The sequence below is a fragment of the Aspergillus piperis genome (assembly GCF_003184755.1).
Source record: "Aspergillus piperis CBS 112811 unplaced genomic scaffold BO85scaffold_7, whole genome shotgun sequence".
NCBI lineage: Eukaryota > Fungi > Ascomycota > Eurotiomycetes > Eurotiales > Aspergillaceae > Aspergillus > Aspergillus piperis.
The window spans coordinates 213929-241032 of NW_020291597.1; the positions used below are offsets into that span (position 1 = coordinate 213929).

General features: G+C 50.8%; 9 protein-coding genes across 9 annotated transcripts; 5 read left to right on the plus strand and 4 right to left on the minus strand.

The window, feature by feature from the left end:
• Positions 1 to 439: 439 nt before the first annotated feature.
• On the minus strand, positions 440 to 1906 carry BO85DRAFT_272282 (60S ribosomal protein uL10). Its single transcript, XM_025655103.1, has 3 exons — positions 1626 to 1906; positions 1502 to 1571; positions 440 to 1436 (listed from the first exon to the last, which is right to left on the minus strand). Exons 1-3 carry the CDS (start codon positions 1797 to 1799, stop codon positions 742 to 744), a joined length of 939 nt encoding a protein of 312 aa, XP_025516249.1. The 5' UTR covers positions 1800 to 1906; the 3' UTR covers positions 440 to 741.
• A 161-nt stretch (positions 1907 to 2067) lies between these two features.
• trm82 (putative tRNA methyltransferase) lies at positions 2068 to 3850 on the plus strand. The gene is made up of 3 exons (XM_025657837.1): positions 2068 to 2519; positions 2581 to 3249; positions 3313 to 3850. The coding sequence occupies exons 1-3, from the start codon at positions 2134 to 2136 to the stop codon at positions 3701 to 3703; spliced, it is 1446 nt and encodes a 481-aa protein (XP_025516250.1). The 5' UTR covers positions 2068 to 2133; the 3' UTR covers positions 3704 to 3850.
• Positions 3851 to 7673: 3823 nt separating this feature from the next.
• On the plus strand, positions 7674 to 11022 carry BO85DRAFT_272335 (SLC26/SulP family anion transporter). Its single transcript, XM_025655104.1, has 4 exons — positions 7674 to 8330; positions 8399 to 8544; positions 8605 to 9148; positions 9220 to 11022. Exons 1-4 carry the CDS (start codon positions 8030 to 8032, stop codon positions 10752 to 10754), a joined length of 2526 nt encoding a protein of 841 aa, XP_025516251.1. The 5' UTR covers positions 7674 to 8029; the 3' UTR covers positions 10755 to 11022.
• Positions 11023 to 11448: 426 nt separating this feature from the next.
• mfs56 (putative MFS multidrug transporter) lies at positions 11449 to 13821 on the plus strand (the record flags this gene model as incomplete). The annotated part of the gene is made up of 7 exons (XM_025662231.1): positions 11449 to 11779; positions 11838 to 12177; positions 12293 to 12326; positions 12374 to 12770; positions 12823 to 12930; positions 12983 to 13370; positions 13403 to 13821. 7 exons carry the CDS (start codon positions 11449 to 11451, stop codon positions 13791 to 13793), a joined length of 1989 nt encoding a protein of 662 aa, XP_025516252.1. The 3' UTR covers positions 13794 to 13821.
• Positions 13822 to 13932: 111 nt separating this feature from the next.
• BO85DRAFT_519234 (EMC6 family protein) lies at positions 13933 to 14460 on the minus strand (the record flags this gene model as incomplete). Its single annotated transcript, XM_025665033.1, has 2 exons — positions 13933 to 14304; positions 14386 to 14460. 2 exons carry the CDS (start codon positions 14458 to 14460, stop codon positions 13933 to 13935), a joined length of 447 nt encoding a protein of 148 aa, XP_025516253.1.
• A 667-nt stretch (positions 14461 to 15127) lies between these two features.
• On the minus strand, positions 15128 to 17015 carry BO85DRAFT_369933 (uncharacterized protein; the record flags this gene model as incomplete). Its single annotated transcript, XM_025655944.1, has 2 exons — positions 15128 to 16455; positions 16514 to 17015. The coding sequence occupies 2 exons, from the start codon at positions 17013 to 17015 to the stop codon at positions 15128 to 15130; spliced, it is 1830 nt and encodes a 609-aa protein (XP_025516254.1).
• A 1717-nt stretch (positions 17016 to 18732) lies between these two features.
• On the plus strand, positions 18733 to 22177 carry BO85DRAFT_458589 (RNA polymerase III transcription factor TFIIIC subunit Tfc4; the record flags this gene model as incomplete). The annotated part of the gene is made up of 5 exons (XM_025661597.1): positions 18733 to 19022; positions 19084 to 20098; positions 20155 to 20983; positions 21033 to 21248; positions 21297 to 22177. The coding sequence occupies 5 exons, from the start codon at positions 18733 to 18735 to the stop codon at positions 22175 to 22177; spliced, it is 3231 nt and encodes a 1076-aa protein (XP_025516255.1).
• Positions 22178 to 22558: 381 nt separating this feature from the next.
• BO85DRAFT_272387 (uncharacterized protein) lies at positions 22559 to 23117 on the plus strand. Its single transcript, XM_025655105.1, has one exon. It carries the CDS (start codon positions 22666 to 22668, stop codon positions 22990 to 22992), a length of 327 nt encoding a protein of 108 aa, XP_025516256.1. The 5' UTR covers positions 22559 to 22665; the 3' UTR covers positions 22993 to 23117.
• A 1169-nt stretch (positions 23118 to 24286) lies between these two features.
• On the minus strand, positions 24287 to 26877 carry BO85DRAFT_418949 (patatin-like phospholipase domain-containing protein). The gene is made up of 2 exons (XM_025657838.1): positions 25331 to 26877; positions 24287 to 25265 (listed from the first exon to the last, which is right to left on the minus strand). Exons 1-2 carry the CDS (start codon positions 26768 to 26770, stop codon positions 24450 to 24452), a joined length of 2256 nt encoding a protein of 751 aa, XP_025516257.1. The 5' UTR covers positions 26771 to 26877; the 3' UTR covers positions 24287 to 24449.
• Between the last annotated feature and the right edge of the window lie 227 nt (positions 26878 to 27104).

Here is a 27104-nt window from a genome sequence, read left to right on the forward strand (position 1 = left end):
ACCGTTCGCGGCCTCGGGCCGGAACTCGATTCGTCCTCCGTGGCTCAGGTAAGCTTCAAACTGTTCGAAAGCCTGGAACATCTGCTTGATCTACGTCAATTGGAATATGTTACGCAATTTGAAATTACTATGCACTGATGTGATGTTGCTTTCATTGTAATATGCTATATGTATTGAAAATATTCCTCCCACGCGCCCTGACAGCGGCGACCAATACAATGCCCATGACATCCTTCACAGCCAACAACAGCCTCATGTACTACGCTCTTCTAGCCGCTACTTGTACACAACCACAGAACAAGCCTCTGTGGTAATGAACAGCGCGACGGCCTTACGTCCGGGCTACATTTGATCTGTGAACCTGAGAAAGCTGTTAGCTATCGGACCATTAAAGGTAATGTGTGACAAATGGCAAATTGAATGAGATGGTGTCAGCAAAAAATTAGAGTGTTTGTTGTTGCTGTTTTTGTTCGTCAAAGCAAGTAGCTCTGGGTTAAAAATGTATCATCATATCACCGGGGAGTGGGCATATATGCGAAGCTAGAAAAACCAAAGGATTGTTGAAAGCTCACCTTTTTCAGTTCATCAGATCAGGGAACGTGACTACGTCCCTATCTAGATGAAAGAAGATCATTGTTTCATGACCATGACAATCATTTTCATTTACCCAATCGTCAAGACCGGCAAGAAAAGTATCTAATACATGGCAGTCGTATCCCGTGAAACATTGACACGAGACGTTTAGTCGAAGAGGCCGAAGCCCATGTCCTCGTCGGACTCCTCCTCTTCCTCCTTGGGAGCCTCAGCGGCGGGAGCACCACCGGCAGCAGGGGCAGCGGCAGCGGCAGGAGCAGCGGAGGCGTAAGCGTCAGGGTTGGCAATACGGTCCTTGAGCTCCTCAATCTCGGGCCAGCTGTACTCGGTCTCAACAGCAACGGCAAGAACCTTCTTGTAGCTGTTGACCAGGGAGTGCATGACAGCGGGGAGAGTGGGGTAGTTAACAGCCAGGGAGATGGTGGTGATGGTGTTAATGGCGCTGGAGAAGGCCTCGAGGAGCTGAGACTCCTCAATGTCCAGAACAGCAGAGCTGAAGCACTGACCCTGGTCGTAGACCTGCTGGATGGTCATACCATAGGTGAAGGGAGAGATGTTGAGCATGTTCAACAGGGTGGCCTCAGAGGGACCGACCTTGCTTCCAGCCTCAACGAGCTTGAGGTCGGTGGTAATTTCAATGGTACCACGAGCAATCTTGGTGGGGACACCGAGAGCCTGGAAGAAAGAGGTCTTACCGGGTTCCATACCGGTGTTACCGGCGGGAATCCAGACATCGCCAGGGGCGATGGCACCGGCACGAGCGGGAGCAGCGACACGGTTGGCCAGGATCTTCTCCTTGGTGGACTTGAGGTCACCGTTGGTGAAGATGAAACCAACGTTACCTGTGTAAAAGAGCGGGAGTTAGCCAATTGATATCATTGCATACTCTGAAAGCAACTTCACTTACCCTTGACGAAGGGGAGCAGACGCTCGTACTCGGGGTTGTCGTTGACGAAGCCCTTGATGGCACGGCGAACCTAAAAATTCATCAGCATGCAAATCAACCACTGGTGATTTAGAGATTCACATACCATGGTGTTCTTACCCATCAGGACGACACCCTCGCCACGGAGACTCAGACGAATCTCGTGCATCTGCTGAGAGCTGACATTGTCGACACCGACAATGAAGACCGTCTTGTACTCATCGAGAAGGGCCTTGAGCTTCTCGAAGTAAGCGGCCTTGGTAGCAGACTTGCCCCCCATGTCTCCTTAATTCGCTGAAGATAGGATGTTTAAGGGCAAGTGAAATGTTTCGACTTTCGTGGTTGTCCGATCTGAATCGTGACGATGAAGTTCGAAAAGTACGGAAGGTCGCGTCGATTTTGGGAAATTCTTAGTTGTGGCCTCGCTTGTTTCCCAGTCACGTGTGCCCCGCTTTCCTTCGGCCCAGTTTGGAAGGCGGTCGGGAGCGCGGAGATGCGGCCATGATGCGGCGGGACATCGACTTTTTACGGCGATCTACTGCGACGGCGGAGAAGAGGCCTTACTTTGTGTTTCTATATTTCGTTCGTTTACACTCTCAGTCGATTCTTCCAAAATGTCTGCGCAATTTCAACATCCCTTGCAGTGCCTCCGCTTGGTGCAGAGGTCGCCTACGAACATTCTGATAGGGTCAGCGGGCTCCAAGCTGTACTCCTACTCCGCAGAGACTGGCCAGCGACTGGCGGTTTGGCCAGCAGATGTCGCTTCGAGTGAAACCAACCCTGTTGACGCAGAGTCCACTCCCGAGCAGGGACCCCCAGAGAAGAAGCGGAAGGTCTCATCGTCAGAACCTCAATCAATTGACAAGCCTGCCTGGTCAAACATCCCCATAGTAACTGGCACTTCGAACGGCGAGCACGTAGTTGCGCTTACCGCCGAAGATAAGTGCGTCCGTGTCTTCCAGCTTCAGGAAGATGGTTCTTTTGTTCAGCTGAGCGAGAGGTGAGTGAATATCTGCTCCATCAATTCTGGCTCAGGATCTGGAAACTCATACTTTATACAGAGCCATGCCTAAGCGACCCTCCGCCATTACCCTCACTGATGACGACAACACTATCCTGTGTGGTGACAAATTTGGAGATGTCTACTCATTGCCACTGATCCCAGGCGACAAGATTCCTGTCGTTACGAAAGCCCTCAGAAGCGCAAAACTTAGCCATCCGGCGGCAACAAACCTGACCGTGCATACGAAGGGCAACTTACGAGCCTTGGAACAACAATTGCGTCTAGCCAGCGAAGGAAAGAGGGATGAGAAGTCCTCTGGCCCGACTTTCGAACACAAAGTCTTGCTTGGCCATGTGTCGCTGCTCACGGATATGGCTTACGTCTCGCTTCCGGTGGATGAGAACAAGAAGCGCAGCTACATCCTGACCGCGGACCGAGATGAACATATCCGTGTCTCCCGTGGTCCCCCTCAGGCCCACGTCATTGAAAACTACTGCTTGGGCCATACTTCATTCATCAGCAAGCTTTGTGTGCCTCAGTGGGCACCCCAGTATCTCATTTCCGGTGGAGGCGACAACTACCTGCTCGTTTGGAACTGGGCTGAAGGCCGTATTCTCCAGAAGGTCTCCCTGGTAGACGAGGCATCGGAAGCTACAGAGGTTGCAGTGCAGGGTATCTGGGCGACGACCCTTGGAGACCTGCGTATCATCCTTGTCGCACTTCACGGGTGAGTTTCCTTTACACCTCCCATCTAATTACTACCGACGAGTACATAATCTAACCGGAGTAGATCCTCCCGTCTGCAATGCTTCACGCTGGAATCCGACGGCACCCTGAAAACACAAGCCTCCATTCAACTCTCCGGCAACGTCCTCGATCTTACCCCCGTCGAGAAAGACAACACCATCCTTGTCTCTGTCGACTCTATCCGCCAGCCTGACTCAACTCAAGAATGGAGAGCCAGCCCCGCCTCCCCCTCCACCCTGGTTGAAGCATTCCACGTCAAGATCGGCAGCGACAGCTTGGCATGGGAGCCGACCGCAGCGTCTGTGACCGATAAGATCAACTCCACCGGCACGGAAGAAGTCCCAGCCACCACGGAGGAGAAGCAACGGAAGGAACTGAACGACTCACTATATGGATTGGGACATCTCCGGAAGAGGAAGGGTGAAGATGAGTGAAAGGGGGAGATAGAGTAAAAAGTTTGGTCTTTTGCGAATAGATAATAGTATACTCGTCGCGAGGAATGTATATACCTGTCAACCGTCAACGAGTTATTGGAATGCTTTTGCTAGCGGTCTATGCAATTTACTTTCTATTATTCCATTACTACTATACAAAGAAGCAGTGGTTCGTAGAGAAATGAGGTACCAGTCTTATAGTAGCACCACAGACAATATAGAAACAGTAGGTATCATGTGTTTTATATCGTAGAAACTCAGTCTAGCATCATTCCTAGTGCTTCGATGTTCATCTTCCTTACGGCGTCATTGAGCACTACATAATTCATTATACTCAATTCAATGACAATTTCTTCGTGCATAAGAAACTTCTTTTCCATATTTGATCCCGTGAGATTCACTTCAAAGTATGTCTAGCTAAGCGAGCTCCTCTTCTTCCTTCCTACGCCATATGACTATCGTAATGAGATAGATGTGCTGAGGTACTCACGAAGAGTCAAGAGTCAGTAATTCAGAACCGGGCTGTATCATACGGCAGATGATGTTGCTAGAGCCTCTCACAGCATGGTAATCTGCACTGTAACCCTCCAGCAGCATCCTTGAGGTGCAGGATGGAATTGTGAAAAGCATAAGCTGTGCACTCCCTTCCATCAGTCTTTGCTTCTTGTTGAGCAGATGATGAGAGAAAAGTTCGACCCAAGTGAGACGCTATACGTAGATGACATCGGTTAGTATCGTATATTAGCGGGTTGCTTGTTAGTTGACTTGTGGGATTTCTCGAGCGTAATGTTAGTATATTTCATTGGAGGGGCACACCCAAGCTCGGTCATGTGCTCTGCAAGGACACGGACAACAAAGCACTTGCAGGTCGCTTGTAAACTCGTGACCTTTTCTGCAGTGAGACACCAGACTCTCAGAGAAATATGTTAGAACTGCTTCAGATAAATGCAGTATATTGTCACACGGACAGTTCAAGCACCCTAAGCTATTGAACCCATGGTAGTGGGGTTATGGCAACTTTGTTGAGGTAAGGTTGACTGGCGGCTGTCACATAAGACATTTATTGAATTTTAGATGGATGACTTCGATGGATAGATATCAAGGTTTGCAGATCACTGTTGTTGACAGTTAGTCTGGGTCTGTGCCAGAACCGTATGTCTCGCTTAGCTCCTTCTATGGGTGTTCTTAGGAGGCGACTGGATAGATTTGATGTACGATGAGCGCATTCCTGCTAGATAGAGGAGGCTCTAATGTTCGCATGTGCTGTATAGTTCTTGTCAGCAGACCGGACTTTCTGTTGATCAAGTACGGCCACGAGAACGTCGAATATGTTGAAGTGTTTTGGTAAGTAGGATTTGCGGCGGGGTTCTGTCTGACATGTCCTCGCGCTGATAGGTCTGCGAGGAAAAGGAAGCATCGGAATACGATCAGGGTAGGACTGTGATGGGTTAGGGATTCATCGGTCGATGGATGATTGTCCATACCACGGGGATGCCACAGCTGCAGGGGTGTAGTAGACTAGTAAAGATGGACGGAAAAAGGTGTGGTATCTCCGCGCAGCCAAGCGAACATGGCAACTATTGCGGAAGAGGAACCCGCTGTTAGTCAGAAGAATGAGAGATTAATCTACGAAAGTGGCTCATTTATTTTGGACACGGTCGGGCCGAAGGTCGTGCTGCTCACCGAATCGTTCGATGTCTATACTTCGTAGGCATACATCAAACCACATCGAATTAATCTTCCAATGATGTCCCTGGACAGCCGCATCACGCAGTGATAAGATCGATGGCGCAATTCTGGGGAATCTGCTTAGCTCGCAACTATTTTTTAGGTACATATGCACCGGCTACGCCGGGCAATCCTTCTGAGACACTCCCTGGTCAGCACGGTCTGTCTGATTGGATGGAAGGTAGTGGCTGCTCCGAGGAGACATCCTGGTCGCATAAAATTTATAGATGCGGCGTTGGGTTGGATACTAAGTAGTTTGTTGAGCCAATGCAGTTGGTAATGGAATGGAGAAAATCAACAAGGTTTAGAAGCGGTGGTGCTTACGGCCTGAAGCCGCCGTCAACATGACCTGTTAGAGAACAGAATATCTCTTTCCATTTGGGGTTGGGTGAGCCGTGCTAGATGGACGATGGAATTGTAGATCAGCAAGTAGCAGGGAAGCTGTCTTGTCGGGCTTCCATGTTTATCTGATGGGAAAGAAGTTTGATTTCCAGCAGTTCCATGACTACTGACGGTGCCAAGCCACATCGGCAAAGTCTCGTTGGAAAAGCTGAAAGGCAATCTTGGTCTTACAAATCTGTTGCATCCACAGTTACAGAGGAAATAAACGGTGGTACGTAGTCAAGACTGTCCCGTCCGCTTGTATTACTGCCGCTTGCTTAGCAGTATATTCGTGACACCCAGGGATATATTGTTGCCATGCACATGTGGAAATCGACTTTAATTTATACCAGATTACAATAAGAACACAGCAGAATGTTCAATGACCCTGAAATAAATTTATTCAGATCGGCAGAGTAGCTCCTCAGGGAGAAACCGATTCTGGCAGTCCAGGCCGATACGAGATGTGTACTCGTCATCCGGGCATCGGAGATAGAGTACGTACTAAATAGATAAAGTGGGAGAGAAAGGGAGATTAGTTATTGGCGGCAAGTCAGTCCAGGAGGCAAACAGTAGGGAAAAACGGGGGGGAGGTACCAAGGACCTCATAGTTACGGAGAACTTCCATATTCTCAACAAGGGGGGGGAGGAAGAGCACAGAACGGCCCAGCCGATACTTGGACTAAACCGCGCCGCCCACACGTGGACCGGCCATCTTTCACCATCAGTAGGAGCGATGGCGTGTTCTCGCACTATTCCCATTGGTCGCCGCCTGCCCGCCGCGGATGCTGCTCTCCAGTAGCCAGGGACCATTCTCATTGGTCCATACCATGATCCTGACCCGTTTCCGGTTGGCGGTGTGGCTTGGCAATATGGCGGATGGAGTCCACTCAACTTACTTTCCCTTTTGGCTCCTCCCCCTCTGCGAACGTCGGACAAATGCTGGATCCATCACGAAGAGGAACATTTCCTCTTGCAATCGTCATGGTGGGTTACGACTACCGAGAATGAACTCCATCTGTTCGGCTCTTTTGAGTAGTGAACCATATAATCATCAGGGTGTTGAATCCCGTTCAGTGGTTGGCCGGAGGTTAATCCTGTCCTGGATGCTCAACTACACACTTGATACACTACTCCCTCCTTCCCATGCAAATCGCAAACCATGGGCCCAGCCGGTGGGCGGGCACCTGCTCCACGGCTCATCGTCATCTTTCGCTTCCAGACCCCGGCCAAACCCACCTAAACGGCGCTCTTACGCCAGCTTTCTCTGACGAGCTTGGCCCTCCCTGCAGGCTAGGGAATTTTTCCCTTAGCTGCGTGTTGACGACGGGCTTGTGAATATTCCAGACGGCGTGCTTTTTGCCCTTGACGATCCCTGGTGGATCAGCTGCCCCATCACTGCGCGTTTCTTGCTGATGCTCCCTTCCCGGTTAATAATAGTCGTATCATGGTCGTCGTTGTCAATGCCATTTTGGCGCAAGAATACACATTGATCGGCTTGCATCAACTCCCGTTGCGACGTCCGCTCTCCCCACGGAGACCCGTGTCACCTTACTTCTTCTGACAAGACTAATCACTTTAAAACTCTCTGGACTGACTTCCCTCGAACTACTTTCACTACTTGTTCATTATTTTCCTTCTTCCCATTTTTGCTTCTGTGGCTATTTGTGTTGTTGAAACACTTGCGTGGGACGGATCTGCTGGTCTCATCTTCCGCTCGACCACAATTTCCCCCGTGCGCCACATCTACATTATCTCCTAGCGAAACCCAAAAAGCCGCGTGTGCTTTTCTTCGGACTTTTGTTCCCTCATCTACGTTTTATCATTTTTATCTGATAGATCTTTTGAGTTCAACTTGCTCGTGTAGCCTGGATCCTGACGTTGAAAAGAGGGTCGAGTGGGCATTTTGATATTTCGCGTTCATAGCTCCCGATCACGACATCGGCGCTTGGCTTCGGATATTCATTTTAAATCCGCACTATCCTCCCGCCTCCACTTTTATATCGTTTGCCATCAACCTTGCCATGGGGCTTGTCTAAATACACCCCTGGAAGATATATTACCTTGGAGGACTGCAATTCTCTTTTCCCATCACTCGAGAATTGTTGTTGAGCAGCTCCGGTCGTCAACGCCAAATTTCCACTTTCCAAGTGGCTCGGGGCATCATCTTGCCCTAGAAACAGTCCTTTCCTACCATCCGAGGCCTCCCCGACAACCATGTCGCAAAACCTCATGACCAAGACTGGCCACGGCCTGGCCAAAGTTCTGGGTATCAAATTGCCTTATCGGGATCCCCTTGGAGCTCACTCCGACCCCGTCACTCGCGGCGAATCGACCTTTTCATACGGCACCGTTGAGACATACTCTTATCTCGAACCGGAACCTACCACTGCCGAATGGCTTAAAGAGATCTGTCCAACCTGGCATGATGTCCTTATGTACTTTTACAACTTGTTCCCCTTCCTTTCTTGGATCACGAAGTATAACCTGCAATGGTTTTTCGGTGATCTTGTCGCCGGTAAGTCGCCACATCGGGTCCTGATGCTGTATATATGTGTGACAAATGTATCTTACTTGACTTATTAGGTGTAACTGTCGGTGCTGTTGTTGTCCCTCAAGGAATGGCCTATGCCAAACTCGCCGAACTACCAGTGCAGTATGGTCTCTACTCATCGTTCATGGGTGTACTGGTTTATTGGTTCTTTGCCACATCCAAGGATATCACTATCGGGGTAGGTGCCCTCTTCCAATATTTGCCGCTATCGAGCTACGCTTTCTAACTTTTCGTCTAGCCTGTTGCTGTAATGTCCACGCTGGTCGGAACAATTGTGCTCCAGGCTAAGCAAGAGATTCCGGATGTTCCAGGGCATATCGTGGCATCTTGCCTGGCTATCATCTGCGGTGCCATCGTCTGTGCCCTCGGTCTTCTTCGGCTCGGCTTCATCGTTGACTTCATTCCCCTTCCTGCAATTTCGGCATTCATGACGGGATCCGCTCTCAATATCGCTGCCGGTCAAGTCAAAAAGCTCCTTGGAGAATCGGCCGACTTCTCCACCAGAGGCTCAACCTACATGATCATTATCAACTCGTTGAAGTATCTTCCTACTGCGGGTATTGATGCTGCCCTTGGTGTGACAGCCTTGGCCATGCTGTATATTATCCGTTCGGTATGCAACTATGGTGCTCGCAAGTACCCTCGCCAGGCTAAAGTGTGGTTCTTCGCGTCGACTTTGCGCACTGTCTTTGTCATCCTTTTCTACACCATGATCAGTGCGGCAGTCAACCTTCACCGCAAGGATAACCCGATGTTTGATCTTCTGGGCAGTGTACCAAGAGGTGCGTTCGATGATATTTGATATAATTATTTTTTGAGGGTAGTCAACTAACTTTACATGTGTGCCCTTCAGGTTTCCAAGATGCGGCTGTCCCTGTTGTCAACGCCAGGATCATCAAGGTCTTTGCCAGTCAGCTCCCTGCCTGCGTTATCGTCCTCCTTATCGAGCATATCGCAATCTCCAAGTCCTTTGGCCGTGTCAACAACTATACCATCGAGCCGTCCCAAGAATTGGTCGGAATTGGTGTGACCAACCTTCTCGGCCCTTTTCTGGGCGCGTACCCTGCCACCGGATCCTTTTCCCGGACTGCCATCAAGTCGAAGGCAGGTGTTCGGACTCCCTTGGCCGGCTGTATCACCGCCATTGTTGTGTTGCTCGCCATCTACGCCCTGACCGCCGTCTTCTTTTATATCCCCCAAGCCGCCCTTTCCGGTGTTATCATTCACGCTGTCGGCGATTTGATTACGCCCCCCAACACTGTGTACCAATTCTGGCGCGTCTCACCCCTTGATGCAATCATTTTCTTCATCGGTGTCATCGTAACTGTCTTCACCTCGATCGAGGATGGCATCTACTGCACTATCTGCGTGTCCGTGGCTGTCCTGCTTTTCCGCGTTGCCAAGGCCCGCGGTCAGTTCCTGGGCCGCGTTACCATTCACTCCGTTGTTGGCGATCATCTGATCCAAGGAGATGGCAAGTATGGTCCGGGTGGTCTCCCCGATGCCCCCGACAATGAGGGCGAATCCCGTCGGTCTATCTTCCTTCCTCTTAACCATACCGATGGCTCAAACCCCGAGGTTGAGGTGGAACAACCATACCCCGGTATCTTCATTTACCGTTTCTCTGAGGGCTTTAACTACCCCAACGCAAACCACTACACCGACTACCTGGTTCAGGCAATCTTCCGCCAGACACGTCGCACCAACCCGTTCTCTTACGCTCGTCCCGGTGATCGGCCTTGGAACGACCCCGGCTCTCGCAAGGGCAAGGAAGAGAGCCGCTCGCAACGGCCCATCCTCCGCTCCATCATCCTCGATTTCTCGTCGGTTAATAATGTTGATGTGACTTCCATCCAAAACCTGATCGATGTTCGCAACCAGCTCGATCTCTATGCCTCTCCTCGCACTGTGCAGTGGCACTTCGCTCATATTAACAACCGCTGGACGAAACGAGCACTGGCAGCCGCAGGTTTCGGTTACCCGACTCCTGCTTCTGATGACGGGTTCCACCGGTGGAAGCCGATTTTCAGTGTGGCTGAGATTGAAGGACGAGCGTCTGCTGCGGCTCATGCGGAGATGGTTAACAATGAGCATGCCCACCAGAACGCCGTCAAGCGTGACCTTGAGGAGGGACTCAAACATGAAACCCACATGACCGAGCGCGAGGCGTCCGGAAATGATATTGAAGCGTCGTCCGACAACAGCAGCACGCCGGACGACAAGCTGGCACGCGATCTCAAGGACAGTAAGGCATACCGCAATCGACGCAAGGCGGCGGTGGTGCAGGGCATCAACCGGCCATTCTTCCACATTGACTTGACGAGTGCGCTCGAGAGTGCCTTGGCCAACTCGCCTCCGGAAGAGCCTATTGAGGAGCCAAGCGCATGAGTCGATCCGCGATCGGTATAGAAGATGAACGATCCTCCCTGGCTGGAGCTTCGAGATGATTATATTTCATGGTTTTTATCTTACCTGGGGTTTTGCTTTGGAGCGAGTCGGATTTACGATTTTATTTACTGTCGATTGAAGCTATACCCCTGATGTCTCGCTATGTGTATATAGATAGACTCGTTCAAGACGTACATATATTGTTTAATGCGTTCATGCTGTCCGAACCACGTCCTATAGAATAGATTCATAGAAGATATTTGTTGAGCTCAAGATTCATAGTAATCAAAATATAACGTTAGTTAAGAGGCTGAGTTGGCTGACTCCTCGCAATCCTTACCGCATTCGGTAGGGCTTGCGCATAGTACCATTCCGGCCAATCAGACGGGCACGCATTACTTGCTCGAAACGGCCCTACATTTGACTGGGATGCTCTTGACATTGATCATGTTGACATCCTTTGTGCCTCGCAGTGATAGCTCGAAGGAGATATATTGTCTAGACCACACAGCCTCAGTTGCATTCGACTGGGCATACGAGGCTAAGTTGGATTCTTCATATATAACTTCACAATGGCATCCTGTAGTACCTTGATTCTATCAGCAGCCCGTGCAGCCTTTTCTATATCAGGCATCTCTCACCATCATCATACTATATTCTGTTGAATTTACTTCTAGACTGACGGGCTAGCGATATGATTAAAGCTTACAAGTACGTATCGCAGAAGACGAAAGACTCCAAGTCCCTCGCACCAAAGCCACTTTGTGCACATCGCTCGCAATGGTACCAACTAGAGTCGAGGAACCGCGAAGATTCTGAGTCTTTGGGAAGGCCTAGGTCTGGCTCCACGAAAGAACTGAGTCCTACCACAGACATCGAGGAATGCCGCTTGTGCAAGGAGCAAAAGCATAATGCGCGAGTGTATCGCGTCAAACTCATTGTTGGCCTCACCCTGCCGTTTACTCTCTCTACACTGGATTTGACCATTGTTGCTACTGCGACCTCGACTATTGCATCTCACTTTAGTGAGTCAGACTCTTGTGTTCAACTGTTTCTTGCTGACTCTTCTTGTTTTTTTTTTAGACCAATTCGACGAGCTGAACTGGATCATTACCGCCTTTAGTCTCACATCGACCACCTTCATTCCCATATTCGGTCAGCTTGCCGATGTTTTCGGGCGTCACATTATACTACAGACGGCATTGTTTCTCATGCTTATTGGAAGTGTCTTGTGTGCAGCTGCGCAGACATGGGGTATGCTGCTGCTCGGTAGGGCTTTGCAGGGTATAGGCTCTGCAGGTCTGAACAATATCATCATGATTGTCCTGGCCGATAAGGTGTCTTTGAAGGAGAATGCAAGGAATAAGTCTCTATTCACCATTTTTGGAGGAGTGGGATATGCTGTCGGCCCGGTTATTGGAGGGTAAGTGTTCGTCTAAGGATGAGATGAACACTACTGATGACTGCATTATAGGTATCTTACTGATGTGGGTAGCTTGGTTGTATGCCGATGTGTACTTTTGCTGACAAAAACAGAGCAATTGGCGATATTGCTTCGTTGTGCCTATTCCTGTAAGTCTGGCACTATCTTTCTCCAAGCAAAGCCTCACAATTATCAGATCGCTATCCTCAGTCACATCATGATTTTCGTGCTGTTGCGGAACGACCTTGTCGAAGGAACCATGTTCAAAAAGGGCTCAAGATGGTCCTCGATACTCCCAGCACTTGCTACCATAGATCTCGGAGGATCAGTCCTTTTCATATCCGGTGTTGGTCTTATCATCCTGGCCACTACATGGGGTGGCGCCACTTATCCCTGGTCGTCTCCTCAGGTGCTGGCGCCATTGATCATCGGTGCAATCTGCTTCATTGCATTCTTCGTGTACGAGTACCTCCTTGAGCCAGGTAAATTGTTCGCACGCATCTTCCCGAGACACGTGGCGATGCTCCCATACAGCCTGTTCGAACGAAGGGATACAATCTGGCTTGCTATAGTGAACTTTTCCACTGGCGTAGGTAAGAGACACATCCATCCATGCTGCACTCTCACAGCCGCTGACTGCATTAGCCTCCTACTCCATCTTTTACTTTGTTAGCATCTACTACATCTTGGTAGCAGGCTACTCTGCCTCAAAGGCAGGCCTAGACCTCTTATACTACATCCCCGGACTAGGAGGTAAGACATCTACAAAGTGAGATCTGCAAGTCACTGGTTAACATGCGTATAGCTGGTGGCTATCTAGCAATCTACTTCTGCAACGGCTTCCCTCGCCAAACCTTCTACCCTCTCCTCCTGGGAGCTGTGCTTAGCACCGTCGGTCTCTCCGTAGTGGCCTATGCCATCAGCACACAAAAGACCAGCCTGCTAAGCGGAATGGTAGTCATCACCGGCGCAGGAGTCGGACTACGTTTGATGCCCTCATCGCTCCACACGGTGGGCATTTGGCCAGAGCGGATAGCACCAGCCATGTCCTTGATGCAGGTATCACTTCCCTTTGGGGGCACGCTCGGCTTGACCATCATGACCAGTGTGTTTAACAACAAATTCGGCCGCTCCTCTGCCATAACGGGCCTGGAGGGCACGGGCAGCTCGCTGAACGTCCACGATACCAACTCGTTAGCATTTCTCGAGAATCTGCCCGCAGCAGTGCAAGACAGCGTCCAATGGCTGCTAAGGATGCCATCATGTGGGCGTTCATCTCGATCATCCCCATAATTGGATTGAGTCTCATAACGACAACAATCATGGGCAACGTCTGGGTGAACGTTCGAGCAAAGAACGATGGAGCGCATGCCGGAGGCAACAATACCGAAGATGGACGAAGCGAGGTCATCCACGTTCCGTATCTATGGGCTCTAGCCAAGGTAACATCGTCTCTTCCTTCCTTCCATACCAGAGATGATGCTAATAAACCAAACCCCACAGGGCACCATAACCACCCACAAGCGCATCAGCAAGCCCATCTCATCATCATCATCACCACCACTCCCCCTACACCACAGCACCACATAAACACCCCAGATAGCATAGACCCATAGAATTATACATAGATACAAACATACACACATCAATAAATACACCATCTAAACCACCCACCATTCCCCTTCTCCCACCCCTCCATCTCCCATCTCCCCCATACCTCCTCCCAAGTGAAAGAAAAAAAAAAAAAAAGGAAAATCACCTCAAAACCCCCCCAACACCCGCCCACCCAAGCACAAACCCACTAAGCGCCTCCCCCAACACCCCACCCCCAAACCAAACATCCCTCCAAGCCGCACGTCTCATCATTCCCCCACCCTTAGTACCACCACCACCACCACCAACGACGACACCCCTCTCATCCATACCCTCGATTTCCCCATTCGCGCCAGCAAAATACATCCCCGCACCGAGTCCCCCCGAGCGATAGAGTAATAGGGCGTGGAACAGCGCGGACACGAAGACCGTCCCCAGGAGGTAGAAAAGGAATCCCGTGGCGGATTGGAGGGAGAGGATTCCGGCTGTGAGACCCAGGAGGAAGGAGGTGAGGGAGTGGAGGGAGGATAATGTCTATATATGATTATTTTTGGTTAGATTGGTATGTTATGGTTTTAGTGGGAGGGTTGGGTTTGGGGATGCGGGAAGCGTTACCCTGTTGTTGTGTTGGAGGGATTCGGGGACGAGAGGGTTGATGAGAAGAGAGAGTTCTTGTTTTGTGGGCGGCATTTTAAATCAATCTTCTATTATGTTGCTTTTGGTTTGGAGGGTTGTGTGTGGGTGGATGGGTGGTTGATGTTGGTTGTGGTAAGTAGGTAGATAGCTAGGTAGCTGTGATATGATGTTGGAGTTGGGGATATTGCCGGTTGGTTCCGCCTTTGGGAGTTCTAGTACTTTATTCTCATAGATTATTACGAAGTACAGGGATTGGTAGACTATGAAGTAACTAGGAAAGTGTCTACTGTAATCTGCTGTAATTGCAACAATTATATTTACCAAAGCCATGATGATTATACCATTAACATCCTAGCCGTCATAACACGACATGCTGAGACACAGCCCCACGCACGTCTACATGAACATGTGAATACATCCATACAAACAATAAGTCAATAAGTCAGTCAAGTCGGTCACTCATCCAACTGCCCCAATGGCGTTCGAATCCCATTACTAGACAACTTCCTCCCAAGATTCATTTCCGATGAGATCGCTCATAGGTTCATTTCGGATCCTGCCACTTATGCCCAAAGCCAATCTAGTCAATTAATGCAATAGAGAGAATGTAAGCAGAAACGTTAAGTCAAGACGATGAATGAATGGCTGCACTTCGTCACGCGATGTTGTCGAGCTTGCCCTCGGCTTTGGCTTCTCTGACTTGTTCGAAAACCTACAGTAATTAGCATAACCCTAACCATCTAGGAAATCTTCTATGACTCACCTTGAGCATCTTGTTTCTGGCACCCAGAGCATTGACGCCGCGGTCTTCCAGCGCCTTGTCGTTCAGTTCGACAAGCTCCGTCCACTTCAAGTCCTTCAGGTTTTCCGTGTACTTGTGCAGCCGCAGCGATCTCAGCCAGCTGGGAATATCCTTCAACAGGTTGGGGTCCGTGGGGTCCTCCGGCGGCTTCGAGCTACCGCGACGACCACGCGGGGACCGGCCGCGAGCCACTTCCGAGTGGTCCGAGAGGTAGCCCTCCGGACCTCCCAGGCCAAACTGCCCGATGCCGAGTGCACCCAGGCCGTTACCCATGAGCGGGTTGTTCGGGTCATATGCCGCCAAGAAGCCGTTATTCTGCGGCGAAGTGAAGCCCATCGGACCAAGTCCGCCAGCACCCTGCATGGCGATTCCAGGCGACGTCGGGCGGGAGCGACGACCCGCCATCGCGGCCTGCTGCTGTGCCTGCAAAGCCGCCAGCTGCTGAGTGTTCAACAGCTGTCCGGCAACCAGGTGATTGTGGCCCGGGAGGCCCGGGCTAGCCAGGCCACCATGAGACATGCCGTGGCCGGCGTTGGCCGAGTTCTTACCCTGGCCATCGTTGGAGCGAGCCCGACGGTACTTGCGAGCATCATCAAGTGCAATGCGGTTGTTGACGGTCGACAGTGCGGCCAGCTTCATCGCAGTCGCGTTGGCCACCATATCGGCCTGCGAGTTCTGCTGGGGCTGCTGCGATTGCTGGCCAAAGGTCGCCGTCATGGGGGTGTTGGTCATGGAGGCCCAGCTGGCATTTCCAACATTGTACGGCGAGAGCAAGGGAGCATCAATCTCGGGGGCAGGAATCGTGGCGGTTTGGGTAGGGAGCGGAGAGCGCAGGCTCGAAGGAGTCTGGCTGAATTGGCCCATGGGCTGATGGCCGGACGAGGACTTAGGACGAGCGATAGGGGGTTGCGGCTCAGATCCGCGCTGGGCCCAGGGCGAAACCGGAGGCTGGCCCAAGCTGTCGTTGCTGTTGTCCGGAGCGGAAATGGTGGGTGCCACAAAGGAAGTCCGATCGAAGACAGCGCTGTTGCGGTTCGAGGGCGGAGCATTGCCCGTTTGCTGGGTGAACTCAGCCTTCTTCTTCGCGATCGCCGCCGCAGCATCAGGGAACATGGCATTGATGGTGGACGAGTCGAGTCCGGAGTTGCGCTTTGCACCCGGGGACGGCGGGGGGCGACCGAGAGAGCTCCGGGAGCTGTCCACGTTCAACTTGGACATGGCATCGTTCAGGCGGTTAGACATGGCATCTGTCGGAAAATTATTGTTAATACCTGCCACGCTTGCCTGGTTCGGTATGCAACTTACCCTTCTCGCCAAAGTTAGCTGGAGACAACAGTCCCGACATGGGATGGCTCTTGGCCATCTGCTGCAAAACCTGGATGAAGAAACGAATCTGCACCTGAGTGGTCTGCTGCAGCAGAGCGTAAAGGGCAGCAGTCCTCTCCGCCTCGCTGAGAACTCGGAACCACTGCTCGATGGCGCTAAGCTCATCCTTGAAATCCTGGTCTAGCGTGGCAGCGGCCATTTCTTCCAATGTAGTCTCGTACTGATCAATATCCGCGAGCCACTGCTGAGCCGCGCGGTCCAACGGATCCTCCGCGTTGTTCGACGCCTGAGACTGTTGATTGAAGTACACTTCCGAGGAAGGACGGATACTGCGGGATGACAGAGGAGACGGGAAGCCCGACATATCGGCCGATGCACGAAGCTGGTGCGATCCTAGATTCCGAGACGACGATGGAGGACGAAGACTGGACTTGGAGGCTTCAGGCGTGCTGTTGCGGTTGCCGATGATATGGCTGGCCATAAGTAGGGATTGAATGAGGGTAGGATTCTGGAACAAGGAGGGTCAAAGGAAAGTCTCGGAATAGGACTTTCTTTTCTGAGCGTCTTTCCCCTTCAAATCGGTCTCCCTTTACGCGAGGCCCGGATGAAAAATAAATACAGAAAGAGAAGAATTACTGCAAAACACCTGCAGCACCTGCTGAGTTTGCGTGTCGTGAGGGTTGGTCGGAACAGGAGGTCTTTCTTATTTTGGTCGCAGGCTGGGAGATAGCGGATCACCCAGGAGACAAAGGATCAAAAGCGAGAAATCTCTCTAAGGACGGAGACACTTTTTTCTCGATTGGAAGAGGTGAGAAACCCAACTGTGTTGGTTCTGGACAATGACGTTTGGGGCACAGACCAGTCCAGTGGCTGCACTGCCCGATTCGGATTCTAGGATGAGGAATCAAGCGAATCGCAAGAGCATCAAAGGAGGTGTTTCGATCAATCGATTGGAGAGAGAACGAGAAAAGACAGATGGCCGGAAGAAAATCCTCGGTGGATGGCGAGTGAAAAACGCGGCGACTTCCCGGGTGGAATTAGTGTAGGGGAAGTGTGGGTTGCGCTTTTTTTTGACTTTTCTTTTTCTTTTTTTTCTTCTTTTTTAACGAAAGGATGTCAGGGTTATCTGCAATAGTGTGTCAAACACAGCAAGCAAGATACCTAGAACATCAAATAAAAAGGAAAGTAAAAAGAAGAAAAAAAAGGGGGGGGAGCGAAGAAGCAGAAACCTGATGGGCGAGGGAGGTGAGGGAAGATGGGGGGGGGAGGAGGAGGAGAGAAAGAGAGAGTTAAGATGGATGGGGGGGAGAAGGGAAGAGGGAGAATAAGACCGAGACACAGAGGGAGTCGAAGAAAGGCGGAAAAGAAGATGGAGAGAAGCAACAGAACAAGTCAAGAACGAAAGAAACAAGAAGCGAAACGAAAAAACGACACTTTGCCGTGGCGGGCGTAAGAAAAAGTCACCGGATTGGCTGGTTTGGGTTGTGTTTGGCTTGATTTGTTCTCCGCCGAACGAACCTCTTTCTTTACTTGCTTCTTCTTCTTCTTCGCCTGTCCAGATACTCCAGGACTTCAATCATCATCGACATTCTATATCTTTTGTAGCATTGACTATACCGACAATTTTATCGTTCAAGATCTGGTCATATCTTCTCCTTCCATCTGACCTATCTTACTTCTATATCCCACTGCCTCCGACGCGTCCCAGTCGGCCGGTCTGGCCGGTTTTCTGCATCGGCAAGTTTAGTCTGGGATTGGCGGCGCTTACATGTTGCTATGAATAAACCCTCCAGGTCCGTGATCCGACCTTCCTTTATCGCTCCGCCTTACCCTTTGTCTTGTGCGCCTCCCTTGGGTTCTCGAATGTTTCTAAACTGCCTTCTCTAGACGCTATTGCAACGCCATCCAACCGTGTTTTTGGACTCAAGCCCCAATTGCTTGTCCGTTTGCTGTGGCTCCACTTCAACCCAATGATGATCGCTTCTTTGTCGCATAGTCTTACAGAACACTCTCCGATATCTTTGAGACGACTGAGACGACACCTCGGCTAGTCTGTCTGCTTACTTAGTGATCTGCGCCTCAAGGGAGGTCTATGTTTAGTTTCCAGCCAGTCTTTGCACTCTAGGGGCCAGTGGCCGGCAAAGTCTTGCTACACAAAATCCGTATTAGTAAAGTCACCTGAATACTTGTATCCCAAAATGGATTACCCGGACGACCATCACCCACATCACCAACCTCCCTCGCAGGAGTACGTCTATCCCGATATTGATGAGACGGTACATTACCCATGGCAGGGAAGCCAGCCAACCACGCAAGGAGAGGCCTCCATTCACTCCGTCCTGGACCCGCGCCTGTATAAGGACCTTTTCACAGGTAACGCCTCGCAGGTGCAAGATGAGGCTTCCTTTGAAGAGGATGCAGAGGCGTATCAAGAAGCAGACGATTCGGGCGAGTCCCTCTATACGTTGTCTTCAGAGGAGAGCTCAAGGTCAGTATCACGACTTCATGCCAGTGCCCTAATCTTACTGTCTGTCGCTGACCGCACCCAGTGAGGAAGAATACTCTAATCAGGCCGAGGAAGACGACGATGGCTACGGTCGGAGACGTCGTAGGGGCACAGGCCCCTTCTCTGGTCGATATGGTGCTCGCGGTGGAAAGGGAATCAGGAGAGGACCGCGCAAACCATTAGAACCGAGCCCCGAGTTCAAGATATTGCACTCGGAGGCAACGTCTGCCTTCATCGACGGTGATTATGACCGTGCCATTGATCTCACGAAGCGTGCCATTCAGGTCAATCCCGAGATGTTCGCGGCACATTCGCTCTTGTCCGAAATCTTCTTGGCCCAAGGCGAGAAAGACAAAGCGTTGACCGCGTTGTTCAGCGGCGCTCACACGCGGCCCAAAGATCCTACTGTATGGGCGAAAGTAGCAAGGATGATCCTCGAACGTGCCGGGGAGGAACGTCAAGGCGCACTGAACGACGTTATCTACTGCTATAGCCGCATCATCGAGTTGGATCCGAAAAATTACAATACTCGATTCCAGCGAGCAGCGATCTACAGAGAATTGGGCTACAATGGACGAGCAGCGACAGAGTATGAGCGTATTTTGAAAGAAGTCCCACACAATGCTAGGGCGCTTCGACACCTTGCAGAAACTTACATCGACCTCAACGAGGTCCAGAAAGCCGTGGACCAGTGGCGGGTGAGCGTGAAATACTTTACGTCTTTGGAACCGGAAGATGCTCCTGAGTTCTCTTGGTCGGATGCCAACATTTACGCCGAACTGTACAGCTATCTGGGCCGGCCCTTCGAAGGCCTCAAGGCCCTCAAGTCTGTCTCTCGATGGCTCCTAGGCCGAAAGGACGATACGATGTGGGAGGATTTCCATGAGGATGACCGGGAATGGGATGCGGATGACTCTCCTCGACGCATCAAGGCTGATGGATACGAACCTCGAAGGTGGCCTCGAGATTCGTACGGTCTTGGCCTACCACTGGAGTTGCGAATTAAGCTGGCACTCTTTCGTTTGCGAATGGGGTACGAGCACAAGAACGAAGCTCTGGTAAGTGTTTCAGTACACAATTAGTAGCCGGCCTATTTTCTAACGCACGAACTAAGCACCACCTCGAATGGTTAAATCCGGAGGACACATCCGAAAATGCCCGGTTGTACGATTATGGCGACCTTTTCCGAGAGGCCGCTGATGCGCTCAAGGACGTCGGGCTTTTCGAAGAGGCACTGCGATTCTACATGCCACTCCAACAAACAAACGAGTACGCAGATGTCGGCTTTTTCATGGCAATGGGGGAGTGTTGCAGTGTATTGGGCAAGCTTGAAGATGCCGAGAACTGCTTTCTTACGGTTGCGGAGCACGACGCACGGCACGTGGAATCCCGTGTGCAGCTGGCAAAGCTTTATGAGGGCATTGGTATGTCGGAAGAGGCTCTGAAATACGTCAACGAAGCGGTCCTGCTAGGAAGGCAGGAGAGCCGTAGTAACCGCCGGCGCAAGGACACGAGGCTGGAACAGCTCGCCGTGGAATTCAAGGCCGCCGATACGGCTCGTGAAGACGCTGCCTTGAGATCAATCGCGCCTCAGCCCTCAAGCGCTGACCTGCCGACTGCTCTGACTACTACTGCACCAGCTGCAAAGGACACGGAGATGAATGAAGAGCAAAGGATAGCAAATGTGCAATATCTCTATGGCAAGTTGATGCAGCTGCTTCCGCAAGCGAAAGAAGGCAACGCAGAAGCCACGGAGGACTGGCTGGATATCGCAGACGCTTTGCTACGCGAATTCCGGTCCAACCGAGTATTCTACCCTATTCAACGCAACATAACCTTCTTAGGATATTCGCGCGAAGCACAGAGAAAGGCGGGGAGGCACAAGGGGCGCAATTTCATCGATGAGATGCAAGAAATGGCTGGGCGTCTCCAAGAGTCTTTAGGTAATGGATGTCCTTTCGTGATATTGGGGCATTGCTAATCGTTATCTAGGGAGTATTCCTGACGAGCCTCTTCAAGGGGCTATACCGACTGACTACTATGGGATCAGCTTCAATGAATGGCTCGACCTCTTCCTGGAGTATGCCCTCACTGTGGCGGCGCAAGGAGAATCCGACGAAGCGTACGACACGCTCGCAGCCGCTGCGGATGCCAGCGTCTGGTATCACTCCAAAGCCGACACCCGCACGATTCATGTTTGCTGGTTCAGTGAGTATCTACTGTATTATATTCTGCATGGGATACTGACCTTCTTAGCTTGTGCGCTCCGGATGCAGGACGAAGAGACTCTAGCAAATGAAGCACGATGGTTTATCAAGGAGTACCAATTCGTCACTGACACCTATCGCTTGTTCGCCATGTTGAGCCGGCTCGTCGGTGATCCTCACCGGTCATTGTTCCACTCGTCACCAAATATGAAGTTTATGCTGCGCCAGATCAAGGCTATGGACTTTACTATACCGGATGAGGTTACAGGGGAGCGACCAAATCGGTTCGTGCGTGAGTCGGCTTACAAGGAACGCGCATCCTTGTCCACGCGGGACGAGACAACGGGCGAAGCTATTCCAGCAGATGAAATGGACATTGCCCTCCTTGTGCTGTACGGCCACATCCTTTACTCGGGAAACAGTTTCTACCCAGCACTGAATTACTTGTTCCGCGCCTATGCACTGGACGATCAAAATCCAGCAGTCCTGCTCTCCATCGGCCTCTGCTATATCCACCACTCACTCAAGCGCCAGTCCGAAAACCGCCACTACCTCATCATGCAGGGGCTGTCATTTCTGCAGGAATATCGGCGCGTCCGTGAACGACCAGGAAGTTCTCTTTCAGAGCGGCAAGAGATGGAATTCAACTTTGCGCGCGTCTGGCATAGCCTAGGAATTGCTCATCTAGCAATAGAAGGCTATCAGCTTGTGCTAGATCTCGGCGCACAGATCCAAGCGCAATCCCAACAAACAAACTCTCACCCGAAGGATGGCGGCGATGTCGTCATGGGCGATACAGGGCTAGAAGCGCAAGCCCAGTACGTGGAGGACTTTTCGCGGGAAGCAGCCGTAGCGCTGCAGATTATCTATGCCCTAAACGGCGATTATCAATCAGCCCAGAAGGTCACGGCCAAATGGCTGGTAATTTAGTCAATCAATTTTGGTGGCGAATCATTGATTCCGGAGTCACCTGTACTGTGTACCAATACCTACTGACTGTACATAACGACTTTACTAATTGTTTAGTCCAACTACTAATGCCGCGAAGCAAAGTGGGATGGATGGGTGGATGCTCTGCTAATGCACGCTCAGGACCCGGTCAGAGTACCTAGGACTCAGACCTCCATCAGCTTATGCACGTACTTTGTCCTTTCTTAGCTACTACTAGCTACTTGTAAAGAGAATACCCCATGACCTGCATGCAAGTAATTAGTAATTATGTATCAGTGCAAATGACCATTTCTTACCCTGCCAGGTCAAGCATAGTTTAACTCCAAGGGTACGTACTTACGTGGTACCTATTAGTACTTCCCCGCTTCCTGTCATATCATGTGGCAACTAGCTACATGACTATTTAACTGTTGTTGTGTAATGATCATCATATATGCAGCATATGCACCATGACATAAGAGGCGAACATGACAGGCAGGGGCATAAGCAGCAGGGGTGGGGATGGAAGACCCGCCACACTCACACATGATAGCTTGTTAAGTATGTATGATGTATCTTATATGCAGAGTAACATCATCTGTGGCAGCAGTGGCAGCAACGTGGGTTTGATTTGTTTTCTTTTGTTTGTTTGTTTGTGTCTGCGTGGCGACTTTGATTTTCTCAAAAGACAGGGTCCTGTGACTGTCTTGGTTGTTAAATTGAGTAGGAGTATGTATCGGTACGTGGGATTTTATGAAGGGGAAGAGAAGTATGAAATAGACTATCGCGTGTGTACTGGGTGTAATACTGCATAGTTGGTTTCTGGAGTAGGTAATCAACACTGGGTATCTGTGTTTAGGTAGTAGTAGTATATAGCTGTCTGGAATTGGTAGTGTGGGCGCGGGGATGTAGTAGTATAAATATATTAAGGGTTCTTTGATGCCTGAATTTACTATGGTGTCAACTACTTAGTAACTAGTACTGATTACCCTATTAACAGATTGTAGTTTTATACCTTAAAAAATTGATAATACCATAGTAGTATTTTCTTACGCTATCACTTGTTTATCTACTAGCATAGTATATGGTCTTGAGATTGCAGTACATAGTAGTATCCCGCTCTCAGAGATTTCCACAGACTCAACAACCTCGCAGCACTATGGTACTACTGAGTTGAAATCACTCATAGTGTGATATCAAGTACATAACTACTCCAGATGGTAGACATCCATGATAATCATGTCGAGTCAGTTGCTTCACTTATTCCCAACTACTACTACTACTCCTCCTCCTCTCTTCTCAGAAGCCTCTGCTGCCCCCCTATTCAACAACATGCAAGTAGTAGATCTGACCCCCCTCTCCCGCCCAATGCAAGACCTGCTACTGCATGCGCAGTGCGGTGATGTTACCATGGGTGCACCTTGAACACTTCCACAGGAAATCTAGCCCAACTCAGCCCGTCCCGGAGATCTTCAGCGGCAATCATCACCATTGTCATCATAAAAAAAATGATAAAAAAAAAAGGATGGCAGCAACAATATACCTCCTCTTCCTAGCAATAACCACCCAGGTCATAGCTGCTACAATTGGGATGTACTGTGCACCCATAATGGTTGGGATTGGGACTCTCTTGGCTTGGATTTCGTTTTGTAGGCTGTTTGGGAAGTTAAGGGTGGTAGGGTAGGTGTATGAGGAGGGGTGTCTTGTATGTGAGAGGGATTGGGTTTATGTGGATAGTAGTATGAAAACAAGTAGTACTAAGGACTGAGAACTAAGGGGGATGATGGGGGATGATTGTTTGGATGAAAGCGGGGTTGTTGTGCATTACTGTTGAGATATATTGAGTGATTAAGTCCGTCGGACTTGATTGAGTTCAATCGACGAGATCTCTCAATTTCTGGAACTACTTACAATTACTACTCTCATGATTAACGCAATAAGCACACGGATATTATCGTAGAACACCTCATTTACTGTATCCTATTAGTACCACTAAGCACTGCAGTCTGTGCTGATAGTATTACTCTCATCTGACATGCATTAGCAACTCGAGCGGAAATTACTGGCATCACCACCTCCTTTCATACCCTACTGGTAAGTTAATGTAATGTAATAAAGTACAAGTAGTATTAATATCTAATTCTTCCCTAACAGGATCAAAAGAAATTACTAGAAGATAGATAAATGGCAAGCTAGCTAAAAAAGCGCATCAAAAAGTACCACACCAGGCAGACAGACAGACAGACAGAGATAAGAAAAAGAACGTCTTCTCTCACCCGGGCCTAAGCGCCTCATCATCCCCGTACATATCCACATCAAAGAAAACCGCCGACTGCCGTCTCATCTCCTCAAAAATACTACTCCCCGTACTACCCCGACGGTGTTCCGGGACCCGCAGCAGCCGAGAAGACGAAGCAGAAGAAGTCGGTCGCCCAGCAGATTCGTTCGATGAATTCTCCGACAGCGATCCGTCCAGTAAATGCGCGTCTTCTCCGCTGCCGCCGCCTTCGCCGAATGTGATGTTAACGTTGTCCCCGCGTCGTTCGGGAAGGTTGTGGTCCAGGCGTTCGTTCAGGGGATCGGTGGCAGTGCGGGGGCTGGGATTGTAGTGGTTATCCGGGTCGTTATTTTGGCGCCAGCGGGATGGCGCCGGAGAGATCGGTCTGCCGCCGGCGTGCGCGAATTTCTGTAGGCTTTTCACCACGGCGATTTCGATCTTTAGTCTGTTTTTGATAAATTGGAGCTTGGGGAATGCGCTTTGCTGACCCACGCGGAGCATGCGGGCGAGGCGCTCCGGGTTGGGGTCCGAGAGGATGTGAAAGAAGTCCGAGGGGACGGTCTTGGGCCAGATGGTCACTGTGCCGCTGAACTTCTGCAGCCAGATCTCGCTCCAGTCTTGGCCCATGGGCCGGGGAAGAAGTTCGAGGTGCCGCAGGACTCGGAGCCATTTGTTCATGTCTAGTTTGATGTATTGTTCTATCGCGGAGCCCAGGAAACCTCCGCGCCAGCCGCGACCTTTGCGGTGCGTGACTGGTCGGCCTACGGTGCCTCGAGAGCTGAAGAAGAAGAGGTTGATGTGTGGGTTTACCTAGTAGGGAGGGGTGGTGTTAGTCCAGTGTGCTCAATGTTGGGTATAATGAGAGGAGGTTCTACCTGAGAAACGATGGTAAAGTTGACGTTGAAATGAAGATTCAATGCTTTGATGGGAATATCGGTGCGCAAGCTGCCATCCTTCCACTTGTGTCCGAACGAGTACGGCGCCAGGGTGCCGTCGCGTTTCTTCGTCATCAAGACGACTGGGTTCAGGATGCCAGGGACTGCTGCAGACGCGAGCACTGCGCTCCAGATTACGCAATTAGGTGAAGTTAGGTAGTTGGCCAAAATTGTAGGCGAATGAGGGTCAGATGGCACACAAGATACATTCAGGATGCGCCCTGTTCGTTCGTATGCCTCCCGAAACGTAGTTGAGCCCCTGCAGAACCAGCTACATTGTCGGGCCCATTCAAGAGTATCAAATCGCGCTCCTGTCCGCCACCATCGCCATACCCAAGTCGGGAAGCCCTCCTGGCATGCCCTGATCCGATGCGCTAGAGCAGGCACCAGTAACTGCTTCAACTCCTCGTCGGTCCTCGTAGCAACTAACGCAGCGACCAGCGCTCCTCCTGACGTGCCCGTAATTATTTCCGGCAGAACCCCATTATCCAGTAGCGCTCGCACTACTCCGAAGTGGTAATAGGCGAATGTAGCGCCTCCAGACAGGCAGAGGGCGGTTCGTCCGAAGTTGGTGTCCAAATGCTTGAAATGCTGTAATTTCTCCTCGCTACCGATTCCCTTCGAGTCTGCGACCAATTGTATGCACGCATGCAGCTCGTCAATGTATTCCTGTACCAAGTTTTTGGTACCAGAGTAAGCCTCACTGTAGAGTCGGGGATTCTCCACCCCGGCGAAGTTGTTCTTGACACACGCTTCCAGTAGTGTGCATAATTCTTCAGCTGCAGGCGACTGGCCTGAGCCGCGACGTTTCTCACGCCTTTCACGCTCCACCTCCCGTCTCACCTTCTTCAGCTGTTTCACTAGGTTGCTAATCGTAAGATGATCGTAGTAGGCATATTCGTCGATCTCCTTCCATCTCTGATTCCCCAGATGATCGTCGAGCGCTCGGGCGGCTTTTTGCCAGTCGGGGTAATTCGTTTGTGCGCGTAACTGTCTTCTGAGGCTTTGCCTTCTGCCCCGCCATGTTACCCACTGCTCGTACAGGAAGATGTAGACACGGGTGAGTGTGTAGGCAAAGGCGAGGGCCGTGATCCAACCAAAGACGGTGAACAAAAAGGGCCACTTCAAAACTGTGTATAGCACACCTTCTCTGGTCTCATCCTTGGTCCGCCTAGGCTCTTTGCGGCGCCCACGTTCGCGCCTGACCCGTTGGTAGATGGGGCGCCAGTCGTTGAGGGCAACGAGCGGTGACGCGCCCTGGTCCGTCAAGGCAAGCTCGAATTGGCGCAAGTCATCGGGATTGATGAATTCTCGGTCGTAATCCGGTATCGTACTGGGATCGTAGGTGTCACCAGCTGCAGACTTCTCCGCCCCGTTCATGATTGATGATAATAATGCATGTTGGGTTAGAGATTGGGGATATGTGTGGTGGGGGGGAGTAAAGATAATCCTTGTGACAAGAATCAGTGACGCGCACTGGACAAGACATCGACGTCAGAGAGTTGAGTTGACACCGCCTCAAGTATCCGGCGCCACTAATTACTTTGTTGGGCCCCGTGACGTCGAGTGGATGTGGCTGGGGCTGTGGGGCTGGGCACTTTGACCAGGCCTCCCAATGGGGACTAGCCTCAGGAATCAAGGATGAGTGATACCACTAGTCCTATCTGGGGAATAGTCATGGCGGAGAGTTCCCGACGGCATTCTCTCTGAGCAA